Here is a 16,473-nt window from a genome sequence, read left to right as displayed (position 1 = left end):
GTGTGGAATACACACAGGGACCATCCCTTGAAGAAGTGGAGGTTACTTACTCTAACTGGAGTTTCTTCAAATTGTGTGGTCCCTATCTGTATTCCACCACCCACCCCTCGTCCCCTCTGTGCCGGATCCTGTTGGATTTGTGGTAAGAAAGGCAACTAGAGAGGCGCTGACCCACACTGCCTCAGACACCCTCGGTTGGGAGCACAAGGAGCACTGCTGCGCATGGATGGGCCAACAGACGCTGCTTTAAAGAATTTCCAGACTCGGGCATGTGGCACACGTGCATATCCGTACGTGGAATACTGATAGGGACCGCACAGCTGGAAGAACCTCTAGTTCAATAAGTAACCTCCTCTTTAATAAATTGCAGTTTGACAAACTCTAGTAGAATTTGTACAAACTCTGGTGGTCTCATTGGCACTCCCCTGGTGCAAGCAAGCCTGATTTACACTCGTGTCTTTGTTAAAAGCCCTTTTCCTTTGATTGAAGCACAGCACAGGAATTCTAAATCAGAGCTTGTTCCCTCTGACTCTTCTTTGAATTTTTGCTGAAGTTCTGTTCCAGGCAGACAATGGTCCATCTGACTGATGCACTTCATTTCTAATGGCAAATTCCTTGTCAGGCAGTAGTTTCTACCTAAAGCAGGCTGTTTTTCCTGGCAGAAGAGAATCCCTACATTTTCAGCGAACCCTCTGCTTTGATTGTTGGGTATCCCTTCTTCTAGATTGTGAATTATTCTGGAATGGCCTATTGACAGGTTGTTCCCCCTCCTTCAGTGATGTCTGTTCCTTGCAGCCAGTTGTTTGTTTCTGACACACACAGTAATCAAAGGTCTGTTTCTCTCTGCTTTCTATCCCCAGGAGCTGGTGGTGGCTTTGAGTCACCTAGTGGTTCAGTATGAGAGCAATTTCTGCACTGTTGCCTTGCAATTTATGGAAGAAGAGAAGAATTATCCTCTGCCCTCTCCAGCTACCACAGGTACATCCTTTTGTCCGCTCATGGCCAGGGGCAGTTTTGATCCTTATAGAGCTTGGGAGCCTTAGCTGAGGAATTTGATTGCATGACCAACAGGCACCAGTTCTAGTGATACTATGGGCAACTCTCACACCTTTTTGGCACTGTAATGCATTTTACTGCAGAACTGCATCTCAGGGAGATTTCCCTCTGAAAAGACTTAGGCCTGGTCTACATTGAGGAGAGGGGGGTGGGGGGGAGATCGGTCTAAGGGTGATCTGCTCCTCGGTGCTTGATGTGCTGTTTTTTCCCATCCCTTTTTATTTTGCTTCATTTGAGGAACTGAAGGTTCTAGAGAAATTGTTGCTGGCCCTTCATTTTTTAGAAATTAAATAAATTGGAACTCACCAGGAATAACAGACTGTTGCGACAGGAACTTGCAGAAGAGAAGATGAACTATTCCTGCAATGAGCAATTAATCACTTCTTCGTCTGAAGTAGTGAATCATATTAGAGAATTAGTTTCCCCCCATTTGTCCTTTTTGCTGCAGAAAATAATCATCCCTTATAGTTCCATAGCACTTTTCATCATCCAGAAGGATGCCAAAGTACTTTCTAAGTGGGATATTCAGGAAGCACGGCTCCCATTGCTGGGGTGGAATGGGACAGCTGTTCTGCAGCAGTAACATTACGTATGTGCTGTTAGGAATGGGAATGAAGCATGACTTTTCCAGTTGAAATTGCAGGTAGTCAGGGCATGAAGTGAAATTTGGCCAGGAAAACCAGGATTAAATAACCCTTTATTATGAAAAATGTTCCCAGATTGTTAATGAGCAGAAGCGATCAGCAATTCAGATTTAAGAATCTAGAAGATGTCCCCTCCCGCACCGTGTTTGGGCATTAGTTCGGTATTGGCTTGGAGGGAAGAATCCCCAAAACCACCACCTGTAGCACCCTGTTTTTCTTATTGTCTTTTGTTCAGGGACTGACAAGGCTTGGCCCTGCTTAGCTTATGGGATATGTAAGGAGGACAGACCCAGAAACATGTAGTTATGGTCTTTGTCCTTTGTATGAGCAGAGAGGATTGGGGCAGGGGGAGTAAAGATAGCAGCCCTTTATCATCGTTTGCTCTTTGTTTAAGGACAGCTGACAGTGACTGAGCACCCTTCTTATCAGTAGTTGGTTTTAACTTGTTTTAATCATTTGCACTGATCACACTACATTGCTGTGGGAAGGCTGCTCCCCGGTCGCTCTTGTGATGGTGTGTACAATGGCTAAACTTTGTCCCCACAGAGTGTGGGAGTTTGACGCCAGTGCGAGATGGTCCGTGTACTCCGAGACTTCGTTCCGTCAGCTCCTATGGGAACATCCGAGCAGTCACCACGGCTAGGAACCTGAACAAGTCTCTGCAGAACCTCAGCTTAAATGAAGAATGTAAGATGGCTTTCAAGATTATTTCATTTTTCCTTACCTTTTGTCTCACGTGAGACCTTTTTTTATTTTGTCCCTTTGCCAGTTCTTCCCTGCTATGAAATCTCATGTGGAAGCATCTCGAGCTGACTAAGTGTTCTCGCACGGTATCTAGCTGCCAGCCCCGAGGGGACATATGGGCAACCCTTAACCCTAACAGGCTGAAATTCTCTGTTCAATAGTATTGACTTTATAAGCTACCGGAGACCAACCAGGGCACCTTCTGATGCACGTGGTTTTCACCAGCTTGAGTCACTACTGAAGCCTTGATGCTCACCCTCTAATTAAATATTCACTGTTCAGAAAGAGGGCTTGGTGGATTTGCTTTACCAGAGGAATTTCTCTTCACTTGTTGAATGTCACAGGGTTCATAACAATCAGCTGATGCTTGAGCAAAAATTGTTTTTTTGGTAGTATTTGTGTTTCAGTGTCATCCCACTTCCCTTTTGGCAGCTGGAAGCTGTGTTGCGTTTTCTCCTGGGAATCTCAGCACCAGCAGCAGTGCTAGCAGCACCTTGGGCAGCCCTGAGAATGAAGAGTATATCCTGTCATTTGAGACCATCGACAAGATGAGAAGAGTTAGCTCCTACTCCTCGTTGAATTCACTGATTGGTGAGTTGGGCTCTTCCACCTTCCTCTGGTATTTCCTGCTTTCTTTACCCTCCTCTGATTTTGGCTCTAGATAGGTCTCGTTGTAACAGCAAGGGTTATCCTTATGGGTACATGCCATCATGCTATCTGAGTGGGGTTGTATGACGAAATGAGAAAGAGAGTTAACCTGAAGATCTTGGGAGGTAGGGCAGGGAATGGGATGTAGCAATGACATAGCCGCATTTCTGTGGTCATAACCCTATCTTGTGTTATTCCTGCTAAGAACCTGAGCATGAAAAGGGTAGCATCTACTGGAATCTTACAGCCCCTGCAGCTTCATGGGCTAGGAAATGGATAGGAAGGCCCTTCATTCCATCGCCCTGATAGCTGGGCTCAATGGCATGGGCTTCTACCCTCAGTTACTTTTCATGTAAGCTGGGTTTAGTCTGCTACATAGCACAGTCTTCAAACCTTGTTAGTCGCTGAGGAAGCCTTACCCAATTGATTTTTCATCTAAGTGCATTATTAAATGGCGGGTGAGAAGGAAGAAACCCTGGCTTTGTTCTAATTAGTTGGCAAGGCAGCTCGGCATTTCACAAAATGAGCTCTGAGCAGAGAGTATCATAGGTGATCACTTCACATCCATTACCGCCCCAACTACATCCTCCTGGAGAAAGTGGGAGAACGCCAGCTGCAGCATCTGGTGATCTGCCGAGCACCAAAGCTAAACAGTCCTGTTCTGCCCTGGTGCCTCAGCTCTCTTGGTAATATGCCGAATGCTGCAGAGTTGAGATGTTGGTGCCTATAGCGAAGGAGGAAGGGAAATGGACTTGCATTTCCACCGCACGTGGTTGATTTGCATGTTGGATGTAGTCTGGCATTTCTTGTATAGAACTGAACTGGAAGTTCTGCACTAAACAAGTTCATTTCTTTGATTATTTTTCTGATGGCTTTTTTAGGCATGTCCGATAGCTGATCTTCTTTTCAAACTGGTGTGGTAAGAGCACAGCCAGCTAACATGCAAGGGTCCCAGCGTGTGGAACGGACGCTTGCTCTATGGGCTGGAGAAAGTGCACATCAGAGAAATGATGGGGGAGGCTCATAACCTTCCATTATGGTCAGTTGTGTGGGCCCACGATCTTCTCCTAGCTTTAAAAAATCCCTATCTACCATTGTCATATGGAGGAGTAATAACCTGTAGCAAACTGGTGAATGAAAACCCTACACACCACACTCCAGTACTAGAAATATTCTGGGATCCTGCTACCAGACAGATCAGTTGGCATCTATTGTAGAACATTAACGAATGACTGGAGGTTCCCCAGGCCCTTGAGACAGTTTAAAATGAATCTTGTCCCAGCCTAATAAAGTGTCATTAGACTTTTGAACAATCCAGTCACATGACGTAACAGGTAATGACCCTGGTCTGTGCACAACAGGATCACTACAATGCTGCTATCCCTGTGGCAGGTTAAAACCTTAGCTCCCTTCCCTTGCCTCCTCTCTGACCTGGATTCTCCTGCCTATCCTTCCACTGGAAATAGCTGCGGCCTGCTTGATGGTTTGTTTGTGTCTCAGAAGAGCTTTACAGCACAGTTGAGAAAGAGTCTAGAAATGAGCTGGAGATGAGCGAGGGAAACTTAAGAAAACAAAAAGCGGCACTCCAAAGCCTCCCTCATTCATATTCAATCAGGAAGAGCTCATATCCAGCTGTAAACGACATAGCTTATAGAAGTGTTTAAAATTCATAACTTACACGGAATCCCATTACCTTCAGCATTTGCCTGTTTAAAGCTGGAGTTTTTTTCATTTTTGCTAAAGAATTGCAGTCTCCCAACCTGCTCTGTGCTAGGTTCCAAGGGAAAGATTTTTTTCAGAATTTCATCAATTCTGCCCACCGTGTTCGGGCAACCCGTTGCCAGGCAGCAGGCCAGGGGTTGAGTTGACCCTGTAGTGTCCCTCCTTAAACTGACAAGGCCAGCTGGGACGATTGTTAATTCAGATGGAATGTATGGGCCCAAGAGTCAAAGGGGTTAACATGACCCCGTCACTGTCCAGTATTAAATAGGGTTAAACAAGGTTCGGGGGTTGGTATACAAAGACCTGAGCCTGCTGAGTACCATGGCGAACACATTATTAAAAATCCTTTTAACCTTTTATTAAAGATTCAGAAAAGAAGAAAAACAGAGAAATTGAAATATAGAGTACGAAGTAAGCCTTTCACTTTGCCAACATTCCTTGTTCCCTTTCCCTTTAAATTTAGAGTCTCTAAAGGAAAAAGCCCCTTGTTTGATACTCCCTTAGTAGGTATTAAACATGGTAATAACTGTCTTTTGGGGGAAAGGAGAAGTTAGTTGAGATGGGCAGAAGCTGGTCGTGTTGCTAATGTTCCTAGAAGACAGCACAAGACAAAAATACGAAAGAGGGAAGAGAAAAGAACAGCAAAGACAGAAAATCTGTCTCTTGTGTTGATTCTGCCTTGCAGCCTCACTGCTGGAGAAACTCAGGCATGGCAGATGGTCTTATTAGCCATTCCAAGCCCTGGCAAACTTGTACCAGTGTCGAGCTGTTCAGGGCATTGCTTTTATCTGCCTCTCTGGACGTAGACTTACATCAGTGTTGTAGCCTTGGCCAGCTAACCCAGACACTTACTAAACAGAAGGCAAAAGGAGAGGGATAGGAACGAAAACAAATAAGGTGGGAAAGGAAGAGAACACACGCAGTGGGTGTGTGTGACAATGTCTCTTAACCCAGGTGATAGTCAGGATTTAGTCGGAGCCCGTGGAGATGACAGTGTCATCTGAGACCCTCTCTCTGGCCTGGTCTTATATGGACTTCATTCAGGACCAGGATGAAGAAGGTTCAGGGTCCCAGGAGAAGGTGGGGGTGACCGCCATGATGGAGAAATTTGCACCCCCCTTCCTCCTCTCTCATCTTTGTCAGCTAGCATTTGCATCTGTTCGTCTGTATTTTTTCCCCAAAAGTCTTTTTTATGGACCCCAAAAAGGATAGATGGGTGGAATAGCCCATCCCCTCATTATTTTGTTCACCAACTAGGGCTAATTTCTGATACACCAGTTTTAGTCCATTAATTTCTGATCTCACACTTCTCTTGTTTACTAGGCATGATTTTAACACAGTCCTTGAGTTAAATTAGTAGACCTTTTCATTTAGATTAATTCAGTCTTTGTCTCTTTTTTCCCGTTTCCCATCAACGTTTGCTGTTTGAGGTTATTATGACACTTCAGAAACTTTCACTCACTTCTCACAGTTGAGTTTACAATGCGGGTCACTTTGTAGGCCCAGTTATTACAACATCACCATCCTCTTTCTTTTTTGAGCCCCCTTTAAAGGCAGCCAATTGTGTCCATCTTCCTTCTGGGTTATTTCCTTAAACCCTTAATCTGCAACAAAGGATGGACACCATGTGCAGCTCAGAGGGGTGGGTATAAACTAAGGAAGAACCTTGCTTGGCATCTGCCCTGTCTGAGGAATCACCTGGCATTGCTCTTCAGTGCCTGCCCCTCTGGCTGGTGGGAGGAGCAATGGGGACTTGTTTTATAGCTGTGGCCATGCCAGGTGTTTGAGAAAGGGGAAGAAATGAGAGAGGATTTTTTGGAGGAACAGGTCAAATCCATTTTAAAAAACCCGCAGCCCCTAATGTTAAGAAATATAGATCATTCTTGCCTAAAGTTTAACTTTCTGTCCTCTACGTTCTTCAGACCCACATCCAACTCTGATTCATTAGCATTCAGGGGCGTCTTTCTCAGTTGCAGTATGTTTTATTAAAGAGTCCTCATTCGCACCCCGTGCCATTTTGCTACAAGGTGCTTGGCATTGAAATTTTCCTCTTATTTTGCTTCAAATATCTCTGAGGGGCAATCCAGGAAAGAGGAGCGAGACTTTGAGCTGTGTGTGTACAGTTCACAAGATTAGCTGGGTTCTGGCAGGTGACTGTCCCTTGGGTAGTTTTGGGCAGAAGAGTCATCTGTTTCTGGCCTTCCATTGCCCTTAAGCTGGCAACAGGAAGAATTTTTGGTTACAACAGCTGGTTTGGGGCGGAGGCTAAACCTATTGCAGCCCTTTCCACAGCCAGATCCTCCAGCCATTAATCTGCCTCTTTAAATAGAAAAGGGGAGAAATTAGACATTGGCTTTGGGTGCCAGGAGACTGATAACTTTTTTTTCCTACCCAAATACTATGATTAAAGCCCCTCATTAGCTGTGTCTCATGGTGAAGTGGAGATCATTGCTTGAAAGATAATGCCAAACGCATTCATCAAAGAGGAAAGGAGAAACTTGGAGCCATAAAATGCTGGAGATGGAGTTCGTTTTCCAGTAGGAGAGTTATAAGATTTAATTTGGATGTGGAGGGGAGACTATGCCATGTCATTCAGAACCCCTCCTAGAGCAACAGTTACAGTCAGAGGTGATTGTGATCAGACTGAGAGGGGAAGAGGGGAGGCAGACCATAGGCAAATGGGAGAGTGAGGGGACAGAGTGGGGTAGATTTGGGGAGTGAGAGCACTGACAATGGACTTAAATTTGCAATTAGACAATTGATTTAAAATCTTGTAAGTGCATCTTTACAATGATGAGTAATTAGCTGACAGCAATGACCATATTGTTAGTAAGTATAAAATAGTAAACTAAGATATTGACTATATTATATGAAAACTAAATGCCACTCATAGGCTTAAGCACTATTGCACTCATTTATGCAATAAATATGCTGTAGTGTGTTCCATAGCATGCCATACGCTACGTAAAGAATATGGAAAAGCCTGGTGAGATGGGCTGGTGGGGAATGCCAGCACACAGGTGTAAGTGAGGAACTAGTGGGACAGTGGGGAATGCCAGGACGGGTGGGGAATGCTGGAATGCCTGGGAGTAGAGCAGCACATTTTTTTTCTAGCTGTTGAAACTGAGTTGTCTTGGCCACAACCATGCACCCAATTGAATGTGTAAGGGAGACGGGGAGTGGGTTAGTGGTGGTGGATTCTGAAGGTCCCTTTGAACACTGTGCTCATAACTACCTCGATCCTGAGGGCACGCACCTTTTTCCTTAAGTCTCCTCTGGGATTAGCGAAGCATCAGAAAGCCCGTGCTCTGCTGTGTGGGTCGCTCTTGGGGAGGAACTTTAAATTAGCTTTCCCTATGGTGCAGACTGCACTGCATAGAGCAGTGGGGAAAACCTGGGCTTGGCAGCCGTCCTGAGCCACCTCTCCCCTACGTCACTGGGACTAGCCCATTGAGTGTTTTTCTGCATTGCCGTGTCTTTTGGGAAGGCATTTATAATCGATTCTATCACCAGCTTCATCTTAGAGCGGCTTTAGCCTTGGGAACTACTGCTCCTCTGCCCTCTCCGAGTAGGAGCACAGCATTCAGAGGGTCCAGAGAGGCTGGAATGGGGAGGTATCCTCAGGATACCCTAGGTATAAGGTTAGGATTCGGTCATGGGTATTTTTAGTAAAAGTCAGGGACAGGTCACAGGCAAAAAACAAACATTCACGGAAGCTCACAACCTGTGCCTGACTTTTACTAAAAATACTCTGGGGGTGGCGGGACAGACAGTGCGCTGCTGGGGCTTGCAGCTGCTCCAGCCCCTTGCTGCTCCTGCAGTAGGGGCTTACCACTGACCCAACCCCAGCCGCTGCTCCGGTGGCCAGGGACCGCTGCCCTGGCGGGCCCTACGGCTGGCCACCGGTCAGCTGTTTGGTGGCTCTGGGGCTGGCTGCCGGTCAGCCATTCCAGCAGCTGCTGCTCCAGCAGCGTCTGGGCTGACCGCTGCTCCAGCCCTGCCCCAGAAGAAGTCCTGGAGGTCCCGGAAAGTCATGGAATCCGTGACTTCTGTGACAGACTCGTAGCCTTACCTATGAATAGACCAAGGGTTCCGCCTATAAGCTGTGTGATCTCTGCAAGAAATGTTAATTCTCCAACTGCTGTCAGGCAGTATTTTGTCCCTAAGGAGTTGGGCTGCCACTCACACCTACTGAAGTAGAGTTCACAGAGCCATCAGAATTTTAGATCTTTTCTCTATCCGAATCTAGGTCTCACAGGATCTTATGTTTTACTCATGGGAAGAGAAGAGGGAGGTGGGGGATAAATTACAATGCAGAGGTGGGATGAACAGTGATGAGAATTATGTATCAGAATCCACATATACCCCACACTGTTCAGTCTGAAATAGTTCAGCTACCTGTGTCAGTCCAAAACTTGTTTTTCACTTCAGGCAGAACATGCAAAAACAAATCAGAGCTGTTGTCTCCAATCGAAAATGCACAGATGCTGAGGTTTTGGTCAATTTGTGGGGTGTGGACTGCATCTCATTTTGGAGCTCCAGGTTTAGAATCACTGCAGTATTTAAAAGAGGCAAAAAACCTGATAAAGCCAAACCAAGGGAAGAGATTAAATAAAGACACTGAGGTTTTAATTTGTGTGTGCTGCACAGCTGTGCCCTTGCTGGACTCGGGTTGCAAGGTTGAAGATCTAAACCAATTGTGCTGCCCTGATGTTTGCTGTTAAATTGAATGAAGAGTTATGCACACCCGTACAAAACCAAAACAATCAGTGAAGAAAGGCAATTTCTTTTGACGTTCATAGCTGAAAGGAATTGTTTTGTAAATCTGTACTGCAAGGTCTATTTAACCAGTGTTGAATCAGTCCAACTAATTACAGAGCTGTCGTTTTAAATTAACTCTCCCCACTTGCCTAGTGCTTTGTCTGTGTCGCGTGGATTTTTTTTTATAGTAGTCCATTATGTGAAATGAAACCACTGTTCCCTCCTGCTGTCCGTATCTCCTTTCATTATCACACTGACTCAGGTGGGTCAGGTTTAACAAGGAGCTGTCAGATGCATCATTCAGCTGAATCCATTCGATGAGTAACACTTTTGTTAGGAAAAAAATAATAATACTGTAGTGAGGGAAGGGAACACACCTCCAAGCACTATCTCTAATGAGTCTAAAAAGCCTTTATAGAAATTCCCTCTGTTCTTTTCAGAAGCTGTTGAGCGAATGAGGAATTGCATTGGTGAAGTCCTCCCCCTCCCCTCCCTCCGCCCCCAAAGCTTAGATATTTAAAAAATATCTTGGGGGGTTTTCTTCCTGCTTGCGTCATGAGTGAGGGCGTTATCAGAGGGGCTGGAAATACTGAAAACTAGATTCCCTCCTGCTCCCACCTTCTTCTCTCCCCTCCACCGCCCCGCTTGCTCTTTCTTTATAAGAAACCAACCCCTTTAGATTCCCAGCAGCCCTTATGTAACTTCCAGTACAGACCCAAACGCATAGGAGGCAGAAAGCTGAGCAGGCTTCAGGGAGCCTTTGCAGCAGTGTTACCTGACTGGCTGCGTCAGTGAATGGTACACTTTCCCCCCAGGCTTTTATCACCTTGTCTGTCTTGTTTGAGTTGTTTTCAAGGTGAATTTGGTGCTTGTGAAAACTCAGTCTAACAACAGTGGCCTGTAGCCTGGCAAACAGACAGGCACTGTGCCATCTTCTTCTGATTATCTTTGGGATTGCAGTCCTGGCCTTCTCCGGAGCAGAGACTTGCTTTGTTTTCTGATAATTTTTCTTTACTTTAAATATGAATAAACAACTTCTAAGGAGGCGGATACATTTTCCCTTATGGCCAAAGCCAGAATTTGAACCTAGATGTGTAGAAGTGGAAGACATGCTACATTCTTCCCTGTCATCAAGCAGAGCCACCTAGCCCTTATTCCCCTAAACTTACACCCAGCGTGTCAGTGTGTTGCCTGTTTTTTTAACACTTTTGGTTATGGCCTCTGCAAACATAGAGACAAAATGGAGCATGAACCTTTTTGGAGTCTGGCTCATCTTGCACCTGCCATTATATCATGAAGGGCAAATTTGACATTGTTGCATCTTTGTGTAGCCCCAAATTGTTTCCAGGATCGGTGACGATCCTGTGTGAACCCTATGTATTGGAAGAGTGAGGAAAGCTTGTGACAGTCTGAACAACTGCATGGCCAGCATGTTACTGTTCAAAGGGTGTTGTCAACAGTGTAGAGCCGAGAGATCTGCATATGCAGCTCTTGGTAGTGCTAATAGACATCACTCTGCTAAATCCCTTGGGCTCTAGTGGGATGAGAGGCACTTTAATTTGCAGGTTGTATGAGGCCATGGAAGTTACTCGCTGCCTTGCAGTTTGCAGAATGTCCTGTCACATCATGGTGAATTTTTCTGGCAAAAGGAAGAGTCCCTTGTAACCTAGAGAAGCATATGGGAAAGAGTGCGGGCTGCGCACTGCTCGAGCTTGTAACTGCGTTCGGCTTCCATTGTGGGCCCGAGGTCAAAACTGAACTGTCAGCATCTATTTTCTCTTGGCCTGAGTGCAGGTACGGAAGCTCTCCAAGGTGAGTGCTTGCTTGTCAACCAAGGGACTGCAGCTTCCTAACGTAATGCTTTATATTTAGATGCCCCGGGAAGCACACGGGGAAATGAGACAGCTTTCCACATCATTTACAATTCACTGTGACTCATTTGAAAATCCTATTTTAGTTCCCTTTTGTCACTACAGCACCTACCTTATACCTCTCAAATGGCTCTGCTCCCAAGATCGGTGTTATAACCATAGTACATGGCAAATGGTGTAGGAGGTGTAAAAGAAATTGCTAATGTGCCTAAAACCAGTCAAATAAAATGTTCACCGGAGCCTTCTCAATCATACAAACTCTTATTTATTTGATGTGTAAAGTGCATTTATCACTCCCTCCCAGTGCATGTACTAAACAGCAGACATTCAGTGATCAAGTTGGTAATTAATAAATTGACTTAATTGCAGTTTGAAGGATTAACTCAACCTTCCACCCTGTAAAATGAATCATAGGACTGGAAGGGACCTCGAGAGGTCATCTAGTCCAGTCCCCTGCACTCATGGCAGGACTAAGCATTATCTAGACCATCCCTGACAGGTGTTTGTCTAACCTGCTCTTAAAAATCCCCAATGATGGCGATTCCACAACCTCCCTAGGCAATTTATGCCAGTGCTTAATCACCCTGACAGTTAGGAAGTTAATAAAGAGCCCTGATACCTCATTATTAGCATTTAGATGTTAAATACACCTGTGGGATGTATAAAGTTCTGAACGTACCAGCTGCGTAGCTAACCTTTAATAGGGCAAAAGGATTTTAATAAATGTATCTGTTCAGAGAGACTCCAGACTTCTTACCCATTGAATAGACTTAGGACAAGATGGTTAAGTGACTTGCTCCAAGGGACTAGAAATTAAGTATTTTGGATGCTAATTCCGGGCAGATATTCTGTCTGTGTGTCTGTAACCCTTGCAGACTTCCCAAAGGGATCACACAGTGGGAGTTTTCTTCTATTTCTTGGACTGTGTTTGAGTGCTTACCTTGATCTTTTCTAACTGCCATTGCAAAGTTCAACAGCAGCTCTTATCTTGGGAGGAAATTAGTCCACATCAGAGGCCTGGGGGTGACTGCAGCTTTCTGATTTTTGTGTGCTCTCCATGTTTTTCTGTCCTAGGAGTTTCTTTCAATAGTGTTTACACCCAAATTTGGAGAGTCCTTCTACATCTGGCTGCTGACCCCTACCCTGATGTCTCAGATGTGGCCATGAAAGTACTCAACAGCATTGCCTACAAGGTATGACTGCCAGTCTTCATGTATCTCTAAGCTTTTATGTTTTGAGGGTTTTTTTTCATACTCAGGCAAAGTGTGAGTAGACGGAATCTGCATATACCCAGTTGGAAGGCTATGGGAAGCGATCGTTGCTCTGTCTGAGCCCTGGGTACTGGTAGAGAAGGAACTTTAACATTCCAAAACTAAAACACTCAGACAAGCTCCGAGCCAAATGAAAAAGACTATTTGGGGGAGAGGCTGGAATTTTTTCAGAGATGCCTTTGTTAGCTAGGGGCCTTAAAACCTGAGTTTTGCTTACTTGCCTAGCGAGTAGATCAAAACCTGGGTGATGTCGTACAGAAACTTCAGTAAATTATCCCTTTGCAAACTGATCTAGAGTATGCAAGTGGGACTGGCCTGCAGACTGAAGCCACAACGGCTCTCCAACCCAGGTGAACTAGTACATGTGAGTCTGCATGCGGACACCCTTCCTGCTCCTCATCTCTTCAATACTGGTCTTAATCACCATGCTCACCACATGTCATCCTGCGAGGATGATGAGAAATCCCTGGAGACTGTCGTCACTGGTCCTCCTGAATTGCCAGCATAGGGAGCTGTAATAGCAACCCTCACCTTCCACCAGAAACCAAGCACCTGGCCACTTCAGTACTTCTAATCACCAACAGCCCCCACTGGATTGCGCTGGGACGCCATTTAGACACACTCCTCCCCCCACATTGGGATTCCACCTTCACAGTTGCTCCAGCATTAAGACCATGAGCTATTCGAAAGCAAGATGGTGTCTCTTACTGATTTCTGAGGACTAACCCCATCACTTAGACTTGAGCTCCTGGGTTAGCATGGCTGTAAGAGATGTCAGCAGCAGCATCCACTATTCAGTGTTAGAGACCTCCTGCTTTAAATCTGTTTTTCCCTTAAGAGGATAATTCTTAATTTAAACCCTTCGTTACTTGTTTTGAATACACACATGGGTCAGCCTGCAGACTTCAAGTCTGCGCGCTGTGGTTTTTTGGATATTGAATAACTTCACCTGTTAGGTGGTGAACTGAGATCTCCCGTTGGTGGCTTAGACACCAGATAAATCTGTGCATCAGATTGGCAAATCTCAAATTCAGAGAAGTGATGAGGAGGAGAAATTAAAGCTTTCAGACTTCCCTTTCTGGACCACATCATGGTAATTATTAGACTTTTTGCAAAATGAAGCTCTAGTTCTGCTAGAATTATAGGATTGGCATGGCCATACTGAAGATCTAGGTTCTCCTTTTCCAGTCTTTCCTATTTTTCTGGGGCTTACTCCCTTGCTATAAAAAGAGCTCCATGAGCACCACCAGAGAGGTGGTTGTGTCCTCTAAACATCTTCACTAGCGCAGTACAATGCTGCTTAGCCAGCAGGAGCCATGCAATTTTGAACATTATGGTGTCCGGGTGGGCAATGAATGTTGTGCCAGGACTGGTAAATTTTCATGGTAATTTTTTACGGCTCTGTCAAGTGCCACAGGGCTTAGGTCCAAGTTCCTGTTTCTCTGGAGGCCACAATTAATTCTGTATTTTGGGGGTTGCTATCCTAGTTTGCTGACTGATCCCCTATCTTCTGTCTGGCAGTATGCCTAGGACCCCAAATCCCAGGCATCTTCCGAGGGTAAGAAGCTGCAGTAAGGGCCAAAGGCAATTGGAAAAACCCTCTCATGACCATGAAAGCAGCCCAAGTTTCACTGGGCATCAGCGTGTGCACAGCTGATTGAGAAGTGGAGAGCTGCTGCTCAGGAGGGAGGGCGAAGGAGGGTGGGGATTCACCGGTTTGTGGAATGGAATGGAATGGCTGTCCACTGAGGATTTCGGCAGCTTGAGTGCACAGACCTCTTACATCTCATGCTCCACTTCCCAGGCGACTGCTCTATGGCCCTTGTGCTGTCTCAGAGGCAGTGATGTTTCAGATGGTTTTACACCCTAAATAATTGAAGCATTTGTCTTTGCAAGGATTTTTCAGCTGCAGATACTTGACCTTTTGCCAAGTTTCTCTCTCCCCGTCCTTAGCCATAAAGTTGAGGAAGCGCCAGTGTATGTAATTTGTCCAGGCACAGATGACAGTGCTTCAGGCAGCCACATGGGTAGCGGGAGTTTGGTTCTTAGTGCCTCATGATACTGTGGGTCTCCTTCCACCCCCACTTCTCTCAATGCCAAATGGTCTCTCTGGTTCCTAAAAAGGAACTTAGCTTATAGGGTCTTATTAAAAACCCATCTAAATGGAGAGTTAAGGCTGCGAATCCCTGGTCAGATCTGGCCCTAACTCATTTCATTGTGCCTATAAATCCCACCAGTGAGAGCTCCTGCCAGGATTACAGCCTTAACTTCACAGGTCCCCACTCGTGTGAGCTGAGGCCGATCCTGGAGTCCCTGACGTTATTTAAATGGAGTTCTTGCCATTGAATTTCCGTTTTAGGTTAATTTTGAGTTTGCACCTTTTAGGTTTTTTTAATGTATTTTCTTAAACACCCAGCAGTGACTAGAGGTGAGCTGGATAATACCCGGTGAACTCACTGTGCCCTTGAAAATGTCTTGACATTCAGCTCAGAGAAGATTGTCTGGAGAGTCCCGACCCCCACCACCACCACAGGCCCACACGTTCTCTCTTCTCTTCCATGGAGCCACAGCAGTCCTGGGAGTTTAAGCTTATTTGTCAGAATCCTTAATGTGCCGATCAGACTTTGGATGAGCAAAAACAGGCTCCTTTCGGGTACTGGATTGCCACCGGTCCATTGTTCCTCTTGAGCCGGACTGTACAGTACAGATGCTAGACATTCATTTCACTGTTGGAAGGCACTTTCATAGCACTGTGATGGGCATGGGATATGAACCTGCAGAGAATAGAATACTGTACATGGAGACGTAGGGAGGCATAGTCCATTGGGTGAATGTGGGAGTCACGGGCATGTTAAAGCCACACTCGAAGTCTCAGACTAGGAGACTGCAGCGACAGTATTTTAAATCAGAATAATTTTGCTAAATTGGATTTTTAAAAAGCATTGAAATACACAGTGTTGTCTCTGGGGCTGATTAGGCATTGCTAGGACTCATGTTGGGTTGGTTTTAGCCTAGCAATTGAATTTAAAAAATAAATTGGAATTAAAGAACTTTCCTTCCAAACTCCAACTCCGAAAACCCCAAACTTGTTTTCTGGTGTCTCTGTTGAATTGAAAGAATGAGATCCCAGCGAGTGACACTGGCCCTTGAAGACTCTGATCATGATTAATTAACGAAGCTCCTTCCCAGGTTGCTTCATCCAGCTATTTTCAGTGGAAGGCCTGAGACTCACTCACCTTGATAGTTACTCCTGTGTAACATGCCCTCCTCGTCAGGCACTGCCGTGCATGAACACGCAGTTCGCTCTCTTTATCTGACATTGTTATTCAGAGTTACCATCTTCCTCCCCCCCCCCCCCCCCCCAAAAAAAAAAAGGGATGTGATGTGAATACTACAGGAACAAACCTCCAAAAGAGGGAGTAGGAGAACAGCTGCCTCAAGTGGGTTATTTCAAGCTGTCTCTTTGTATCACTAAACCATGGCCCTGAAATGGCAGGACTTGGTCACTACTTTAGCAAAGAGGGATTTCTGTTCCCCTTTAAGAAAAGGGAGGGTCCTTTGTGTAACTCATTTCACTTCATATCCCTGCTATGTATAGCTTGGTCTGACTTCAGCCTCTCTGGAGAGCCAAGCTGGCCTGAGCCACTTGTGATGAGGGAGACCTGCCTGCAAAATTCTTCAAACCATGGAGCATTTCTGACTAAATTAGTTAATTATGGACTATATATAGTTAACTAGTTATCTTCTACCCTCCCT

General features: G+C 45.4%; 1 protein-coding gene across 3 annotated transcripts in view; it reads left to right on the top strand.

The window, feature by feature from the left end:
* RPTOR (regulatory associated protein of MTOR complex 1) overlaps positions 1–16,473 on the top strand; it is a 289,467-nt gene that overhangs the window by 210,324 nt on the left and 62,670 nt on the right. For all 3 annotated transcript variants that reach the window (XM_034789588.1, XM_034789587.1, XM_034789589.1), the window contains exons 18-21: positions 861–978; positions 2,247–2,387; positions 2,877–3,035; positions 12,521–12,639. In XM_034789588.1, the coding sequence (XP_034645479.1) occupies positions 861–978; positions 2,247–2,387; positions 2,877–3,035; positions 12,521–12,639 (537 nt within the window). The remainder of the gene's footprint in view (positions 1–860; positions 979–2,246; positions 2,388–2,876; positions 3,036–12,520; positions 12,640–16,473) is intronic.

This window comes from Trachemys scripta, chromosome 14 (assembly GCF_013100865.1).
Source record: "Trachemys scripta elegans isolate TJP31775 chromosome 14, CAS_Tse_1.0, whole genome shotgun sequence".
Lineage (NCBI taxonomy): Eukaryota > Metazoa > Chordata > Testudines > Emydidae > Trachemys > Trachemys scripta.
The sequence above is the reverse complement of the archived record's forward strand: the minus strand, read 5'-3'. Positions and strand labels throughout refer to the sequence as shown.